This window comes from Lonchura striata, chromosome 16 (assembly GCF_046129695.1).
Source record: "Lonchura striata isolate bLonStr1 chromosome 16, bLonStr1.mat, whole genome shotgun sequence".
NCBI lineage: Eukaryota > Metazoa > Chordata > Aves > Passeriformes > Estrildidae > Lonchura > Lonchura striata.
In genome coordinates, this window is record NC_134618.1 from 15,883,096 (window position 1) to 15,900,146 (window position 17,051).

The 17,051-nt window shown below is 41.4% G+C and overlaps 2 protein-coding genes across 4 annotated transcripts in view; one reads left to right on the forward strand and one right to left on the reverse strand.

Annotated features, from left to right (window-relative positions):
- EPN2 (epsin 2) overlaps nt 1-17,051 on the forward strand; it is a 45,923-nt gene that overhangs the window by 21,617 nt on the left and 7,255 nt on the right. For 2 of the 3 annotated variants that reach the window (XM_077786902.1, XM_021550221.3), the window contains 5 exons: nt 9,212-9,324; nt 12,192-12,284; nt 12,610-12,769; nt 15,248-15,421; nt 16,889-16,981. In XM_077786902.1, the coding sequence (XP_077643028.1) occupies nt 9,212-9,324; nt 12,192-12,284; nt 12,610-12,769; nt 15,248-15,421; nt 16,889-16,981 (633 nt within the window). The remainder of the gene's footprint in view (nt 1-9,211; nt 9,325-12,191; nt 12,285-12,609; nt 12,770-15,247; nt 15,422-16,888; nt 16,982-17,051) is intronic. The other variant, XM_021550236.3, reaches the window with a different exon arrangement.
- Nucleotides 1-17,051, reverse strand: part of B9D1 (B9 domain containing 1) — a 55,378-nt gene that overhangs the window by 18,160 nt on the left and 20,167 nt on the right. The window lies entirely within an intron of this gene.

Genomic DNA, 17,051 nt, shown 5'->3' on the forward strand with positions numbered 1-17,051 from the left:
GGAGAGGATGTGTGTAGTGATGGAAATGGATTTTAAAAGCCCTTGTTTACTGGCAGTTCCAAAGGTAGCGCTGCCAGGCTGCTCCTGTGAACGTGTTCCAGGGTTGGCTGTGATGGGGATTTTCTGTTTGTTTCTGGTTTTAAAAGCAGTGCTTGAAGATGTGTTCTTTTTGTTCAGGATGGAATCATAGGATGGTTTTTGGGTTGGGAGGGAATTTAAAGCTGTTCTCATTCCACCTCTCTGCCATGCTCAGGGACACCTTCCACTGTCCCAGGTTGCTCCAAGTCCCATCCAGCCAATAATTCTTGGATTAAGAATAAATAAGAAATACAGACTATTTCCTGAATTATTTTGCTACTTTATGCTGCTCCTATTGTACTTTGGCAACAATGCTGCTGTTTAATTTACTTTATTGCTTACTCAGCAGTTCTTGGAGGAGGACTGCTTTAAATTTGTATTTAAATGTTTAAATTCCCAGTGTTTGGTGTGTGTCTATACTAAATACTATACTTCATTCTTAAAAAATGAATACAGTGATGTGGGAAGAACAAATTCTTTCCACCACTGCTTGGTGGGACTCCCTGTCATGTCAGGAAGAGGCCTGATTTGGCACTAAATCCTCCTTAGTGTAAGTAATGATCTGATGAAAGCTGCTTTGGCTGGAATGTCAGTGGTTGTGGTCTAATTCTGAAGGGAAATCTTTTCTTTAAATGAATATTTCCAGCGTGTGGAGGGCTGTGACTGAGCCAGGGTGCAGGAACCATTGAGCACCAGCTGTAAGAATCTGAAGTTTGTCATGTCCTGGGTCCCAAAGTGCTTCTTAAGTCATAAATCCATGAGTGGGGTCAGCCCTGCTGACATTTGCAGGAGGAGAGAGCAGGAAAATCAAACCAGGATGGAGAGAAATCTCTGTTTAAAGCCCTGGAGACAAGCAGAAAAAAGTATTTCCAAAAGGAAGTTTTTTTTTTTTTAGCAGAGAGAGTACAAAAAATGTGAGTGAAGGTTTCCAGCTATTAGAATTTTTGATCTTGACTTTTAATTAGCAGTAGGATAACAAACATGTTAATTTTCTTGTAATAATATTTTCTCTGTATTTATGTAGTTTTTCTATAATAACCATGCTTGAGCACTGTGAATTTTTCAAGAAGAACTCGTATATTGTTACCTCAACAATAACAACATTTTTCCTTTTCAAATGTATTGATTGTTGGTGACTACAACAAAAATTCTTAATTTAGAAGTAGCTTGAAATATTGATTTTAACTTGGGCTGGTGGGCTGAAATTGAGGTATGCTGAGCACACCTTGGCTTTCACTGAATTATTGCTTCACCAGTCCCAACTTTAATTAAAGCCTGGAACTATTGTTTGGAATCTTAAATGCTGCCAGAGGCTCCAAACTGTTCCTCCCAGCAGGGCTGAGCAATGCAGGGCGTGTTCCTCAATTGTTCCTGGGATGCTTTAGGAATTTTGATGGGAGAAGCAGCAAATTTGGCTTTTCAGTGTTCCAGGGGTGGATTTGCTGCTCCCACCTCCCCGTGTGTGTCCTGTGGCAGGATTGCTTTGGAGGTAAAGATTCCTTAAGCTTTTCTTTTTCCCCTCACCTCCTAAGAAGATTTAGAAATCTCAGGGTTTTTTTTCTCCTCCTCCCCCCTCAGTTCTTCCTGTGTTCCAGCTCTCCTGGATTTTTTTTTCGCTGTGGATCAGCAGAAATCCAGGTGGCTCTCAGGTTGTCTGTTTAGAGGTTTTAATGTGTTTCTTGTCTGGTTTAATTGAGTGGAGCAAAGCAAACCAGCACCTTCCAGAACAGCTGTGCTGAGTCCTTCTGATATTGGAAACTGGGAAGAGCTTTATCCCAGGAAACGAGAAAGGAGTTTCATTAAAATCCAGACATTTAATCTCTTACATAAATGTAGGGTTATTACTGTGCCTGCTAAGTTTGATGGAAAAGATGCTTTTCATTATTTAAAGTGAAAGAGATTGTATCCATCGTGTGCTCTTTTTTAAAAAAAATATATTTAAATTTAAATAAATATATATATAAAATAAAAATTAAAATTTAAAAATAAATTTTATAAATAATATATATTTAAATTATATATTTTTATTATTAATACCCTCCTTTTGTGTTGAAAATCTGGATTCGGAAAAAAAAATCTGTAAAAGGAATGAAGTTCTGCTTCACTCCTGGGAAATGCTCCCCTTAGAACATCTCTAAGATGCTGTTGCTGCTCTGTATATTCTGGCAGAATTCTCTTTCATTCCTCTGAGCCTTTGAAGAAGAGATCAGAGACTTTTAGATTTGCCATCTACAGCATGAGATTTGCCTCTTCAAAATGTCCAGCCACCCTCTCTGCTGCATGTTCAGCACGTCTCTTAGCAGGCAAACAGAAATCAAGTTTGGGACAGTGGCAGAGCCTTTTTGCCAGCACCACCCCAGGAAATGTTTCATCTCTCAGTGCTTTGCTAGCAGCACATTTTACTCTTCCTCCTTCTACACATGATGGGTGGGGGTTGCAGGATTAATTCCCCTTGCTTGAAGGATTTATGTTGGGTTATAAAATTTCATTTTCAGAGCTTTCTTGCAGAAGAAGGAGCTGAGAGTTTGGTAGTTGCTGCAGGACAGCTCACCAGTAACTTCCAGTGGATAGAGGGGTACTGGAGAGGATGTGAGGGAACTCTGTCCCCTCCTTTCTGGGACCAAAAAATGCAATTTTGCTTAATCAGTGAAGCTTTTTTGGGTCGGTTTGTTGAGAATGTTGAATCAGCTGCACTGCACAGCCAGCACCGAGTGAACTCTCCTCAAACTCCTCCTCTTCTCCAGCTTCCCAACCTGTGCAGGTTTGCATGGGAAAAACTGGATTTTTGCTTGATGTTGAGCCACGAGGGGTTTTCTTAAAGAATTGCTGCTTTTTGTGTCCCAGATTCTTCCTTTGTGGCAAAATAAAAGCAGTATTGATACCCTGTGTAGTGAGAGAATTCAAGATGGAAAAGGATCCCTTGACTGATATCCAATCATCCCTCACTGCTGCAGGCAAATAAGGATATTTTCCCCTGTTTTCTTGTGAATATTTTCATTTCATCTCTAAAATCCTTTAGAAACTGTGCAAAACGAAGTGGTGCAACTTGATGGTTTTTAATAAAATCCTTTCCCCAAAAGCTTTGCTTAATGACTTTGTTGGCCCTGAAGATCTCTGTGCTTGGACAATTCCAGGGAGCACATTATGGCATGTGAATTGTAAAAGTATGTGTGGGGTTTTTTCCTACCCAATCTCATAACCTGAGAATGGAAGCCATGAGAGATACTCAAAAGGAAAAATCAGAAATAAAGCTCCTCCCAACCTCCATCTTGTCAGCAATTTCTGACATACTGGGAACAATTGGTTTTATCTTTCAGCTTCAAACCAGGGACAATTAATGCCCAGATTAGGAGCTATAAAATATTCCATGACAAAATGCATAATTTTTATTTATTTTGGAAAATGTGCCAATTCTGTAGAGTTGCATAAAATCTGATATCAGATATATCTGGAAATATTCTTGTGTGGTGCTGAAACTAAACTTCCTGGGGAGAGGAAGGGATGTAAAGCAGATACTTAAAATCTTTTAGAGCAATAGTCCCTTACTCCTAATCTGCCACAGGGTCTAAATAATTGGGTTTTTGCCTGACATTTGTCACCCAGTTTCAAAAACTTCAGCCTCTTGTTCCTGGCCTTGTTTCATCTCCAGCTGCCAGTGACCACTTAAATAGGATTCTGGATTTATGGCTGCAGGAGGAAGAGTAGGATGTTCTTAATTTAGAGCCCTTAAGCCTGAGCTGGGATGCTGCTCCCAGCCTGGCAAACACTGGTGGTGTTCTAAAATCAAGTTTACTGAGGCCACGCTTTGAAAGAGATCCAGTCCTGTTATGCCCAAGCTGGGATGTCCAGGTGTTATTTTGGGTTGTGCCCACATCCTTCCCTTTTCCCCTGTCCTCCAGGAGGGTTTGGGAAGATGGGGTGGGATGGGAGGGATGGATGCCCCGATTTCAGTGGCACAAACCCTGATTTCAGTGGCACAAACCCTGATTTCAGTGGCACAAACCCTGATTTCAGTGGCACAAACCCCGATTTCAGTGGCACAAACCCTGATTTTAATGACACAAACCCCGATTTCAGTGGCACAAATCCTGATTTTATTGACACAAACCCTGATTTCAGTGGCACAAATCCTGATTTTAATGACACAAACCCTGATTTCAGTGGCACAAACCCTGGTTTCAGTGGCACAAACCCCGATTTCAGTGGCACAAACCCTGATTTTATTGACACAAGCCCCGATTTCAGTGGCACAAACCCTGATTTTAATGACACAAACCCTGGTTTCAGTGGCACAGACCCCAATTTCAGTGCACAAACCCTGATTTTATTGACACAAACCCTGATTTCAGTGGCACAAACCCTGATTTCAGTGACCCACACAGAACTCAGTGTGCCCTGATTTCAGCAGCACTGAAATCCCACCCCGAGATGGGCACAGCTCAGAGCCTGCTGAAGAGAGGAGATGCTGAAAGATGCACTGGGAAGGGCTTCTATGGATCTTGGGAAATGCCAAGTCTTTAACCTGAACCTGGAAAAATTCTGGGAACAATTTGCTGTAGCTGAATTCATGAGCTTAATATTTCCAGTGATTATTGCTATTAAGTTGACTTGTTATTTAAAACCAGTTTTGTGAAGCCTCAGCAAGTTTGTGTTCACTCATCTGTTTTGGTTTTGTTTCCCTTTTTGCTTGGAGTAGAATATGATTCAGAGGAATTGCTGTTTTGGGTTTGACACAATAGGAAATTTATGAAATCCAGAATGGTTTGGGTTGGAAGGGACCTTGAAACTCATCCTGTCCCAGCCCCCTGCTGTGGGACACTTTCTACTATCCCAGGTTGCTCCAGCCTTGAACATTCCAGGGATGTGGCAGCCACGGCTTCTCTGGGCAGCCTGTTCCGTTAAGAACACTCCTGTTTTTAAAGGGTTTGGTTTTTATTTAATAATTATTTCTTTAATATTCTGTTCTGCGTCTCTGCAGGCTGGAACACATCCCTGCCCTTCCATCTTAGGGAATATAGGGAATATCACCCAGCAGTGAATCTGGCTGAACAGCGTGGAGAATTCCTGTAGTTTGAGGTGTTGAAGGAATGTGGCAGACTCCTGTCAGATGTCATTTGACAGCTTGATTAAATCCTCTCATCATACATTTATTTTTCTGGTGCTGAGAGTGAAGGTGGGAGGTGCCACTGGTGCATCCAGACTTTGTAGTGACACTGAATTATCCAACTGTGTCCATTCACACGGGGGTAGGGATCACCTGAGAGGAAAATGCTCCCAGCAAAACAAACCTGAAGGATTTGTTGAGTGTTAAATGAATTTCAGCAGCTCTCAGTCTGCTCATTGCAATCAGAATCCTGCAGGAGGGCTGAGCAGCTCCACCTCATCACATTCATCAGTGTTCTCAACTCTCCTCTTGTACCTGAAAGATCCCCAGGGGAAAGGTGGATTACACAATTCCTTCTGGATTAAGCAGTTTGCACTTGCCTTTCCATAATTTGGCTTTTTAAAATTATCCCATTTTATTTGAGTGGTCTTTCACTGGCAGACTGACAGATGGGATCTCTGCCTGCTCCCCAAGTGAATTGGTTTCTGAGTCCTTACTTTGATATTATTTCAGTTTTTCAAGTCACTTTTGGTTTTGCCCACCTTTGTAGTTTCACTGAGTGTGTGAGGAATCAGCTTTTCATTCTGAGCAAATGTGGCTGACAGCTGAATTCTGGTCTTCAGAATTCCACCTGCAAATTAGAAAGCCTAACACTAAAGAAAAAACCCAGAAATAACAAAAACAGCCCCAAAACCCAAGCACAGGATTCTGAATGAAAATACAGTCTGATTTTTATGATTAGTGCAGCTCTCTGTGTCCTGTATTTCACTTTAACTCAGCCAGATCTATAACCAGCTACAGAGGCCTTTTAATAGAGCCAAAATATAGGAAATTATCAATAGATGTGTCTGGGAGCTGTCCAGACACAGATGGTGCAGCAGGATCCTGCTTTAGTGATTAACTGAGCCTCCAGATGATTTCCTTGGGCAGCCAGCCCTGTGCTCCCTGCAGGAACAGATCCCACAGATTTGCTCCTGGAGGCGCTGGGATCCCCAAATTCCCAGCAAAGCAGAGCTTAGCAGGTCAGAATTGATCTATTGAGTCCCATCTTACATAAACATCTGAGTTAATTGTCATGTGCTGGGGATAAGGGATGCTTTGTGTGGCACCATCCTGCTCCTGAGGCTGTAACCTTTCTGCTGGATCCTGGGAATTCTGACCTTGCAGCAGGATGAGGCCCACATGGACAGGAATCTTAGATAAAACTTGTCAGGTTACTCCCAAGAATGGTGCTTTGAATTTCCCTTAATTATTTTCAAAATTCTTTTCAAAAAGTGCTGGCAGCTCTTTAATGTGGATGGTTTTATAACACTGCAGAGGCTTACATGGAAAACAGCAACATTCCTATAGTTTGCTTTTTTATTGAGGCCCAAGGAAGAACTTCAAATGGACCCTTTCCCCTTTTATTTTAAGCCAAAAGAAGCTGGAAATACCTTTTAGAGTTAATGAAAGCAAGTAGAATGCATTGCTGGAAAGCCTAAAAGTGAGAAGGAATAACCTGGGTGTGTGTGAGCCCGTGGTGTCCTTGTGGGGATCCTGGAGCTCCTGGAGCTCCTTCCCATGCCTGGCTGGGAGTGCAGAGCCAGGGAAAGGCTGAGGGTGGGATGCAATCCCTGCTTTTAACAGCTTTTCCAGGCAGGAATGCTGGGCAGTGAGTTCAGCAAGTCCTTTGTGTGGAACTGGGAGGAAGAGCAGTGGAATTGAACCCGTTTTGCATCATTTTGGATTTAATGTCACTCTGCCATCAGGCTCGTGGTTGTTGTGGGGTGCAGGGATGGGGGAGCTGGGATGCAGGAAATGCAGGAAATGCAGGAAATCCCATTTCCCCCCCACAGGTAAAAGCCCAGCAGAGCAGAAGGTTCCTCCCTGCTCCCAGTCCAGGTGCCATCTGTTCTCAGGTGACTCTGCTGGTGTCCCATTTGTCCCAGGCTCTGCTTTTAAACCAGTTAGGACTCTTTCCTTCTCTAATCCCTGCTGCAAAACTGCTCTTCTCCATCTGCATCTGAAACCTATCCATGGCCACCTTATACCATGAATTCTTGCCCCTTTTTCTGAAATAGTTTTTTTCTCTCTGGTATTTGCAAGCCTGAGGTATTTGACAGCCATAAACTGCTCCACCTTATTCTGGCAAAGATAAACAGAAAACGTTCTCTGGGCTCCAAAGGGAAGTATTTCCACTTCCATCCTGATTTAAAATCATCCATTTTGGATTAGAATGATTAGAATTAGTGCTAATTTATTACCTGTGTTAGCTGAGTGGCTGGGAATTACCACATGCTTTAATCATCATATTTTTAATATAATGTATAGGAGAGCCTGGCAGTGACTGTTGGAGCAGTAAGTACTCATCAACCAGGCTAAATTTTAATTATTTTATATGAGAAAGTTTGAAAGAGTAATAGAATTGAGCGATGAGTAGCATGTTAATTGAAGTAAGGTTGGCTTGAGAGCTTCAGGATCAGCACAAGGTGGAGGAATCGTTGTGGGTGATAAATTAATTAGTGCCTTTAGAAGCAGCTGGGGTGGGAGGGCACCTCGGGGTGTGGTGGGAAGGAGGAAAGGTCATTCCTTGTTTCCACTTCTGCCCTGCTGCATGAGAAAGTTCTGTTTGTTTTGTGATGTCATTTTGGCCTGAAACTTAAGGAGAGAGAAAGACTAGGAAGCGTTTGGAGAATTAAAGTAGTGATGAAAAAGTGGTTTTCCAACTGAGTTTGGTAATCTCATTTTCACATGCCCAGCTGAGCTGGTAGGAAGAAACTTGATTTCTTTGAGCTTGACATGCTAGTTTGAAACATTCAATTAAATGTATTAAATATCAGTATCTATTTTGCCAAACTAATCATCAGTCCAGCCACTAAATACAAACTTCCTTGCCAAAGTGAGGTAAAATTCCTGTGTGAATGATTTGGATGCTAAAGAATTGTCTGAGAGAGAGTGAACACTAAATTGTTTAATTACTGTGTAGTGCTAAAACCTGCTAGTGGTGTAGGAAGGGAACGTCACATGCTCCTGGAGTGAAAACATCACTAAAAGATGGTTTGTGTGTTGAGAAATTGCATATTTTAGCTGTCAAGGATGACTGTTCCTTGAAGAGGAGGGGAGGAGATACCCCCAAAAAACCCCAACCAGCCCCAGAAACCAACCAATACCCCCAACCCATTTACCAAACTCTTCTTTAACAGAGACTGATCCTGTATTTGTGTCAGTTTGGAGTCTGAATAGCTGGTTTGTTTATCCCCAAGCCTGCTCAGCAGTTAAGAATAGTTCTTTATCTTCCCATTAAGACTGTATTATTTTATAGAAAAGTGGGTGGTATCCAGCTTTACCCTGATATTGGCCCACTCCCAGCAGATCCTTACTTACACTGGAAGGAGTAAAATGCAAGAAATGTAAGGAAGATGTAAAAAATACCCACAAATGTTTCCTTCAGCAATGAATTTTTAATTCAGGAGCTCTGATACACTCAGGATAGGAAGATGTAAGAAATACAAATGTTTCCTTCAGCATTGAATTTGTAAGTCAGGAGCTCTGATACACTTGGGGTATATCCAGCATGAAATGTAGGGAAGATGTAATACCCACAAATGTTTCCTTCAGCAATGAATTTAGTCAGGAGCTCTGATACACTCAGGATGTATCCAGCCTGAAATGTAAGGAAGATGTAAGAAATACCCACAAAAGTTTCCTTCAGCATTGAATTTGTAAGTCAGGAGCTCTGATACACTCGGGGTATATCCAGTATGAAATGTAGGGAAGATGTAATACCCACAAATGTTTCCTTCAGCAATGAATTTTTAATTCAGGAGCTCTGATACACTCGGCGTATATCCAGCGTGAGTTGGGGGGCACTTCTTGATGTCACAGCCCTATAAAAAAGCTGTTTTTCCAGGAATGCGTTCCCTTAAAGCAGCTGAGCTGCGGCGCAGAGCTGAATTCCCGCTTGGCCGTGGCAGAAGGAGCTCTGGAGGCCGGGCTGGCTGCAGGGTCCCGTCCTCGCTGTGCTGACCGTGCTGGCTTTGTCTCCCACAGCGACGTCCCCTCGCGTGTCCTCGGAGCTGGAGCAGGCGCGGCCCCAGACCAGCGGCGAGGAGGAGCTGCAGCTGCAGCTGGCGCTGGCCATGAGCCGCGAGGTGGCCGAGCAGGTCGGTGTCCTGTGCCAATGGCCCTGCTGGGACAGGTCCCATTGCACCTGGCGTGTTTGGTTTGGTTTTGTTTTGTTTATTTTATTTTATTTTATTTTATTTTATTTTATTTTATTTTATTTTATTTTATTTTATTTTATTTTATTTTATTTTATTTTATTTTATTTTTATTTTATTTTATTTATTTTATTTTATTTTAATTTAATTTAAATTTTATTTTATTTTTACTTTATTTTATTTTATTTTATTTTATTTTATTTTATTTTATTTATTTTATTTTAATTAAATTTAAATTTTATTTTTATCTTATTTTATTTTATTTTATTTTATTTTATATTTTCTTTTATTTTATTTTATTTTATTTTTTATTTATTTTATTTTATTTTTATTTTATTTTATTTTATTTTATTTTATTTTATTTTATTTTTATTTATTTTATTTTATTTTATTTATTTTTTATTTTATTTTACCTTGTTTTACCTTGTTTTATATCATTTTATCTTATTTTTTATTTTATTTTTATTTTTATTTTATTTTTATTTTATTTTTATTTTACCTTGTTTTATCTTATTTTACTTATATTATTTTATCTTACTTTATTTTATCTTATTTTACTTTTATTTAATTCCATTTATTAATTATTTTGTTTTTCGAATTTTTTTATTTTATTCTTATTTTATCTTACATTATCTTATTTTATTTTTAAATTTTTTAAATTAATTTTTTAAGTTTTTATTTTATTTTATCTTATTTAATCTTATTTTTAATTTATTTTTTAAAAAGTTCTATTTTATTTTTATTTTTATTTTTTGTTTTATTTTTATTTTATTTTCTCTTTATCTTATTTTATTTTTAAAATTTTATTTTTTTAATCCTTATTTAATCTTATTTAATCTTATTTTTATTTTATCTTTATTTTTGAGATTTTATTTTTATTTTATTTATTTTTATTTTTATATTTTGTTTTATTCCATTTTATTTTATCTTATTTTTATTTAATTTTAATATTTTATTTATTTTTTTAATTTTTATTTTATTGCATTTATTTTCATTTTTTTCTTTCATTTCATTTTATTTCACAATACTTTCTCTTATCTTATTTTTATTTTTCATCTTATCTCATCTTATTTTAAAATTTCATTTCATTTTATTATATTTAATTTCATTTATATCAGCTTGGCTTTACCCCAGGTGGAATCTTGTGCGTGGGTTTTGATTTTTTTTTTATTATTATTCTTTAAATCTCTTTTTAAAGCAACTCCAGCCTCCGAGCTGTTGAGACTAGAGAAGATGCCAATCACTTGGAGAGAAGACTCTGTGTGGGAGGATGTTAATCACCACATTACTGGAGATGTTTTCAGTTAGGAGGAGCTGAAAACACGAGTGCTCCAAAAGCTCCATTAATTCACTGCGTTCTGATTCCAGTGGAATTTGGAGCGGTGGGAGTTCCTGGAACAGGAGGGCGACCTGACAGAGTACCAGAATATAGTAAAAAAAAAATGATTTAAAGTAAATTGACTCCTAATCTATCACCTGAGTTATGTTACTGTGCCAGTTCTTAGGAGCTTCGTTCTGAATTTGGAGAAAATTTGGATAAAACGACTGCATTTTAATATATAACAAAGTTAAATCTCAGCTCTGAGTGCAAATTCAAGTCAGCCATGTAATATTTTAGAGGCTTCCTGTGACAATTCAGTTTACAATCCTGTGTCAAGCATGAGTGCCTGGAAGGGGAAACTATCACCCAGTAAACTTGAACATTATTGGGCAATAAAGGGAACAAAAATATAAATCAGAATGGAAGCATTTGAAGTAGCTTCAAAAATGACAAGCTGGGGGATTAGTCAACTTCTGAGAGACGTGATGCAAGCAGAGACATTTAAAGGAGCTGAATGTGGCATAAACATTGTAGTTACAGATGTTTAAACCTTCAAATTACACATGGAGTTGGCAGGACTCCATTCCCTTGGTGGATCTTGCACCAGCGTGGAGGGAAGTGAACAGAAGCAAGGGAAATTTCAATTTGATTCCCTGTATCCCTCAGTGGTGATCTGAACACTGAAAAACCACGGTGCTGATTTAAAAATGGCTCGTTCAGTTGAGTTCTGTGCTGCTTCTAACTGAATTTTGGAAAGAATAAAACAGCACCAGGGTAAATCCCAGCCAGCAAAGCGAGGTTGTTGTGACCACAGCAGGGTTGGGGTGCTCCCGAGGCAGGATCAGAGGGAAGCTCCTTTCCCTGCCGGGTGTTCAGTGGAAATCACAGCCCTGTGCAGCACAACGGGGCAGGGCTGGAGCCTGCGGGGAGCAGCAGCTCGGAGCAGGATTGGGGGTCTGTGTCACCAGGAGCAGGATGGGGTCTGTGTCACCAGGAGCAGGCTCTGGGGTCTGTGTCACCAGGAGCAGGATGGGGTCTCTGTCACCAGGAGCAGGCTCTGGGGTCTGTGTCACCAGGAGCAGGCTCGGGGGTCTGTGTCACCAGGAGCAGGCTGGGGTCTCTGTCACCAGGAGCAGGATGGGGTCACTGTCACCAGGAGCAGGATGGGGTCTGTGTCACCAGGAGCAGGCTGGGGTCTCTGTCACCAGGAGCAGGCTGGGGTCTCTGTCACCAGGAGCAGGCTGGGGTCTCTGTCACCAGGAGCAGGCTCGGGGGTCTCTGTCACCAGGAGCAGGATGGGGTCTGTGTCACCAGGAGCAGACGGGGGTCTCTGTCACCAGGAGCAGGCTGGGGTCACTGTCACCAGGAGCAGGCTGGGGTCACTGTCACCAGGAGCAGGATGGGGTCTGTGTCACCAGGAGCAGGATGGGGTCTGTGTCACCAGGAGCAGACGGGGGTCTCTTATCACCAGTGTCCATTTCCTTTGCAGGAGGAGCGCCTCAGACGCGGGGACGATCTGAGATTACAGATGGCTCTGGAGGAGAGTCGCAGAGACACAATTAAAATTCCCAAAAAGAAGGAGGTAGTGCCTTTGCCTAAGAAATTCCCGGTTATGCTGCCAAAAGCTGAAATACAGTTACACAAACTTAGCTTAATACTGAGCTCTTTTATGCTTTTGGGTTTGCTTTGTTGTGTAGCTTAACGCTTCTTCCATGTGGGTTAAATTTGGAACTAGTCAATGCAGGCGTGTAAAAGGAAAAATAATAATAATAATAATAATAATAATAATAATAATAATAATAATAATAATAATAATAATAATAATAATTGCTTCTTCATGCTCACGTGTGTGTACTTCCAAGCCTGGTAAGGCTCTTGAGTAAAGCTCAGCTTATTCCTGCCCTCAGCACACCACCTTGTTGGACCTGATGGATGCCCTGCCCTCCTCGGCACCTGCCCCGCCCAAAACCGAGCCCTGGGGACCTCCTGCTGCTGCTGCCAACCAAACGGATCCCTGGGGAGGATCCACAGCTGCAGCCCCTGCCTCTGACCCCTGGCAATCATTTGGTAAGAGCAAACTGCCAGCAGCACTGGCATTTTCAAGGTTTGGCTTTTTAACCTTGAGCATTTCAAAATTCCTCGATGTCCAGCTTCTGTATGAGTCCATTTGCATTCATTTCACTAAATTCCTCATTTCCAAGCAGAAACCAGTGTCAGCTGCATTTTTTTTTAAGCAGTTGGGTTTCTGTGTGTGCTGTTTGAATCCTGAGGAAGAGGAGAGTGTCGCTTCTGTTGTCTTTACAGCAAAACCAATTTGTCCAACTCGTGTCTCCCTGCTGGTTGTGTCCTGTGCCATGGGTTCAGACTATTCCCAGAATTAAATCTGATATATAGGCAGGGTGCTGAGCTTAGTAAAGCCATCACTGTGAATTATCATGTCCTTAGCTGCTCCTGGAGAATTGTGATGTGCTTGTGTATGGTCAGAACCAAAATGATTAAATTAACTTAAATGAAGATTTTTATAGCAGACAAAAGCATGCAGGTTGCCATTTAAAATTTTTAGTGTTCCATAGGCTTTCAGTGCTAAATCCATGGAATATTTCTGAAGGGAAAGGTGCAGTGTTTCACATTTTAAAGACCAATGAAGCCAAATTTTTGTGTGTTGTTTTTTTTTTTTTCTCTCTGTGTGTTTTGCTGCCTGTATGGTGGGCTGATGTCTGGGTCAGCCACAGCCTGTCCAAGGAATTACTCCTTTGAAAGACAGTGGATGGTTTCTCACAGTGTAACACTTGGAACTGGATCTATTTTTTTGTTGGAATTTTTGACTTTTTTAAAGGGCAAGTGAGCTTCTGTGCAAATCTTGATGAAGTTTTCCATGAAGATTGACAGCTTTGTTCTGTCAGTTCTGCTTCGGGCTGGTGATTCTACAACCTCTGCTCTGAAATGCTTCCAAGTCATTTGCAATCCACACACCACCATCAGATTCCTGATGAAAAATTGGAAGTTTAATAATGAAATGCCTTGTTTGGGGATTTTTTCCCCTGCTCATGATGGCATTAAGGGCACCTGCAAAGCTCCTGGGCCAACTGCCAGGTCATCATTCTAAGCATCACCTGCTTTTATTTGGTGATAGGAACTGAGAAAAAGCCCAGATTTTGGGCCCTGAGGCCATTCAGTTTATTTTTCCATGGCTACAAGCAACCAAAATCCACTTTCCTCAAATCTCCAGCCTGATGTGTCACCCTTTGACAGGATTTTCCTTGTACCAGTTCCAGCCACAGCATTTCCTCAGTGCTTCCCAGCATTCCAACCTGCTGGATTCTCCCAGGGGTAGTCTCAAAGATGCAAGTTTATGAATTTGCTGGTAAAAAAAAATGACTCATGAAGCTGCATTTCCCAAATCCTGCCAGTGCTGTGGTGTTCCAGGGGAGCTGATGGAAGCTCTGGGAAGGGATTTTCCCGAGCACTCTCATTTTGAGTGCTCCTTTTAGGGAAGAAAGGACATTTTGGGAAGCTGCTGGTGATGGGAAATGCTGTCATTAGTGTGGCACTGCTCCTAACTCAGCACTGGGGGCAGATAAAGGAAATGGGAGTACTGGTGTGGGAATCATGGGGCTTCCTTGGAGAGTTTTGGCATTTCCTGCTCCAGAGCTGTGCCTGCTGATGAAACAAAACCCAAAATTCCAGCTGGAATTTGTGCCACTGTGTGCAACATTCCTGTTTTACAGGAATATTGGGATGCCAGGGGAGTTGAATGGAGTTTTAAAAGCTAAAATAATTTTCAGTTGTAATTTGAAACCTGCAGGATATTGAAGGTAAGAGTTGTTACGTGTGGGTGATTCTGTCCTGCTCTCCTGGGCTATAAAATCCTCATTTGGGAATTAAACCTTTGATGATTGAATTTGTAGGAATGAAGAGTTGTCAGCACCTTCAGTAAAAATGAGAACCCTGAACATACAGGCATTGGATTAAAAATAATAAAGGGCTATCAGTGGGCAGCTTAGATGTGTGTCAGGAGTGCTTAGAAATGGGAATAAAAAAGCATAGCTGGCTCAGGGGAGCTGATTATATTTTTATAAAACAGCAGTGTGGTTGAAAGAGTTGGAAAACATTCCCTCTGAATCTTACAGATTCCTTTGTCCAAGGGTTAATGTTGTGTATCTCACACCTTTTGCCTTTGGGCTTTTTATAAACTCACTTTCCCCTGAGCACATAAGTAGAGCCTGTGATTTAGGTCAGCTCCAGCCAGGGACTGTCACTTGTGGTGGCAATGTCAGGAACAAAGGCAAGTTTATTTTCTTGTTGGAACAGCAGCTATTTGTATCCAGGTTGAGAGAGGGGAGTTAGTTATTCCTCTGCCTTGCCCAGAATGTCCTGGTGCTGTTGTTGGTCAGCGTGACAAATGCTGGGAGTGGCTGTGCAGAGCTGCTGCTCCCATTAATGCTCGGTGTTAATTGGGAGGAAAGGCTCCTGGGAGGGGTCAGTCTCCAAGGAAAGCTTTCTGAAGGAAGCTGCACTGACTTCTCTTCCTGCTGATTCTTGCAGGTGCCAAACCAGCTGCTTCTGTTGACCCTTGGGCAGCACCAGCAGGATCCACAGCTCAGCCTCTGGCCAAAAATGTGGATCCTTGGGCTCCTGCTCAGCCATCTTCTACTGCAGCAAAATCTTCTGTGGATCCTTGGGGATCAGCACCTGCAAACAAATCCCTCTCTACTTCTGGTGAGCAATGTTCTCATCCCATATCCACCTTATTTGAGTAATGAGGAGAAGTCCAAATGGTTTTCTTGCACTGTGTGGTTCAAAGAAGCTGGACAATTGGCAGAATTGGTCTTCACAATAAAAGGGACTTGTAATAACCAGCAGGAAAAAGAAATGTAAATGTAATTATTCGTCTTACAGCTCTGAATTAGTGGTGCTGCTTCGTGCTCCTCCTGGTATTTGTGGCTGCCTGCTGAGCACTTGGGACTGCTGCTGCTCTTGGGTTTTATCTTTAATTAGATAAGGACTTCATTTCTGGCAATGACTGATACTCTAATTTCACCTTTCCTCATGATAAATAGCTCTGCAGATGGGTGCCTCTGCAGATGTAGATTGACAGGTTGAGCAGCTCGGAGGAGACTTTTAGAGGTGCAAATGAAGGTTTGTTCCTTCAGACTGAGGGTGTGATACCCTCCCTGAGCCCTGGTAAAGATGCAGAAGGTGCTGCTGTCATTGTCTGTTCATGCTTTGTAACTAATACAACCTTGGTAAGTGTTAATACCTGGCATTTTCATATTGGCACCGTGGCTAAAAGCATCCAAAGTGCATTTTCTGCTCAGCATTCATCCCTGTACACAACAGACAAAGGAATCTGAATGCTGCAAAAAGTTCTCTAAGCAGCTTTTCCCTGGGCAAAGGGCAATAACTGGAGCATTGTGAAATGAGCATTTAGTTATGGTGGCTCTTTGTTCTTGATAAATATTGGTTTTATATTCAATTTTCACTCCTTCTCTTGGGGTTTGTCATCTTGAGCTCTTCTTTCTTGAAATGTGTTGAAGGTTAAAAGTAAACTAAGAAAACATTTCAGCTAATTAAAAGTACCCACACAAACCTTAAAGCTGTTCAGGAGTATGATTGCTGATCATGTAGGTGATGTTTTGTGCCTCCAGTCTGAGGTAAGAGTGTGTCCACCTTTGGAAATGGTGATGTTTCCTTGATTGCAAACTCTGGGTGAGTGCTGGTGCTTCAGCTGGTGCTTTGCCATCTGCACAACCTTTGCTCTGGCATTCCTCCTCCTTTCCACTTGGGAAACAGAAATTAAATCATCACTGGTGGTGTTTTCCTTGAGGGCTAATTAACACTTGATGGCAGAGGCTGTAAATCCATTTCTGTTCTCTCCTTCCACAGCAAGATCTGCTTGCCTCTAATGCAGACACTCAATCAAGCAAACCCCAGCATGCTCAGGTGTGCCCTGCACTGATCCAAAAGCAAACTGCTCTGATGTAGTTGTTCCATGCTGCCAGAAAGGACAATTCTGTGACATTTTCCTTCTCCCAGCTCAGAGTAGGAGCACTCCCAGCTGCTGCCCTGGAACCCGTGGTGTCTTCTTGGTGACAGGAATGGGTTAGGAATTGCTTCCAGGCAGATCAGCTGTGTGATGCAACCCAAGATGTGTTAATGACAGGGCTGTCTTGTTGTTTTGAACAGGAAGTACATCTTTTGACCTCTTCAGTAATTTGAATGGTACAGTTAAAGATGATTTTTCTGAATTTGACACACTTCGAACTTCCAAAAAGCCAGGTACGATTCAAATTCTTAGCATGTGGACAGGTTGGGTGACAGTCACGGCAACAAATGTCTCTGACCTTAA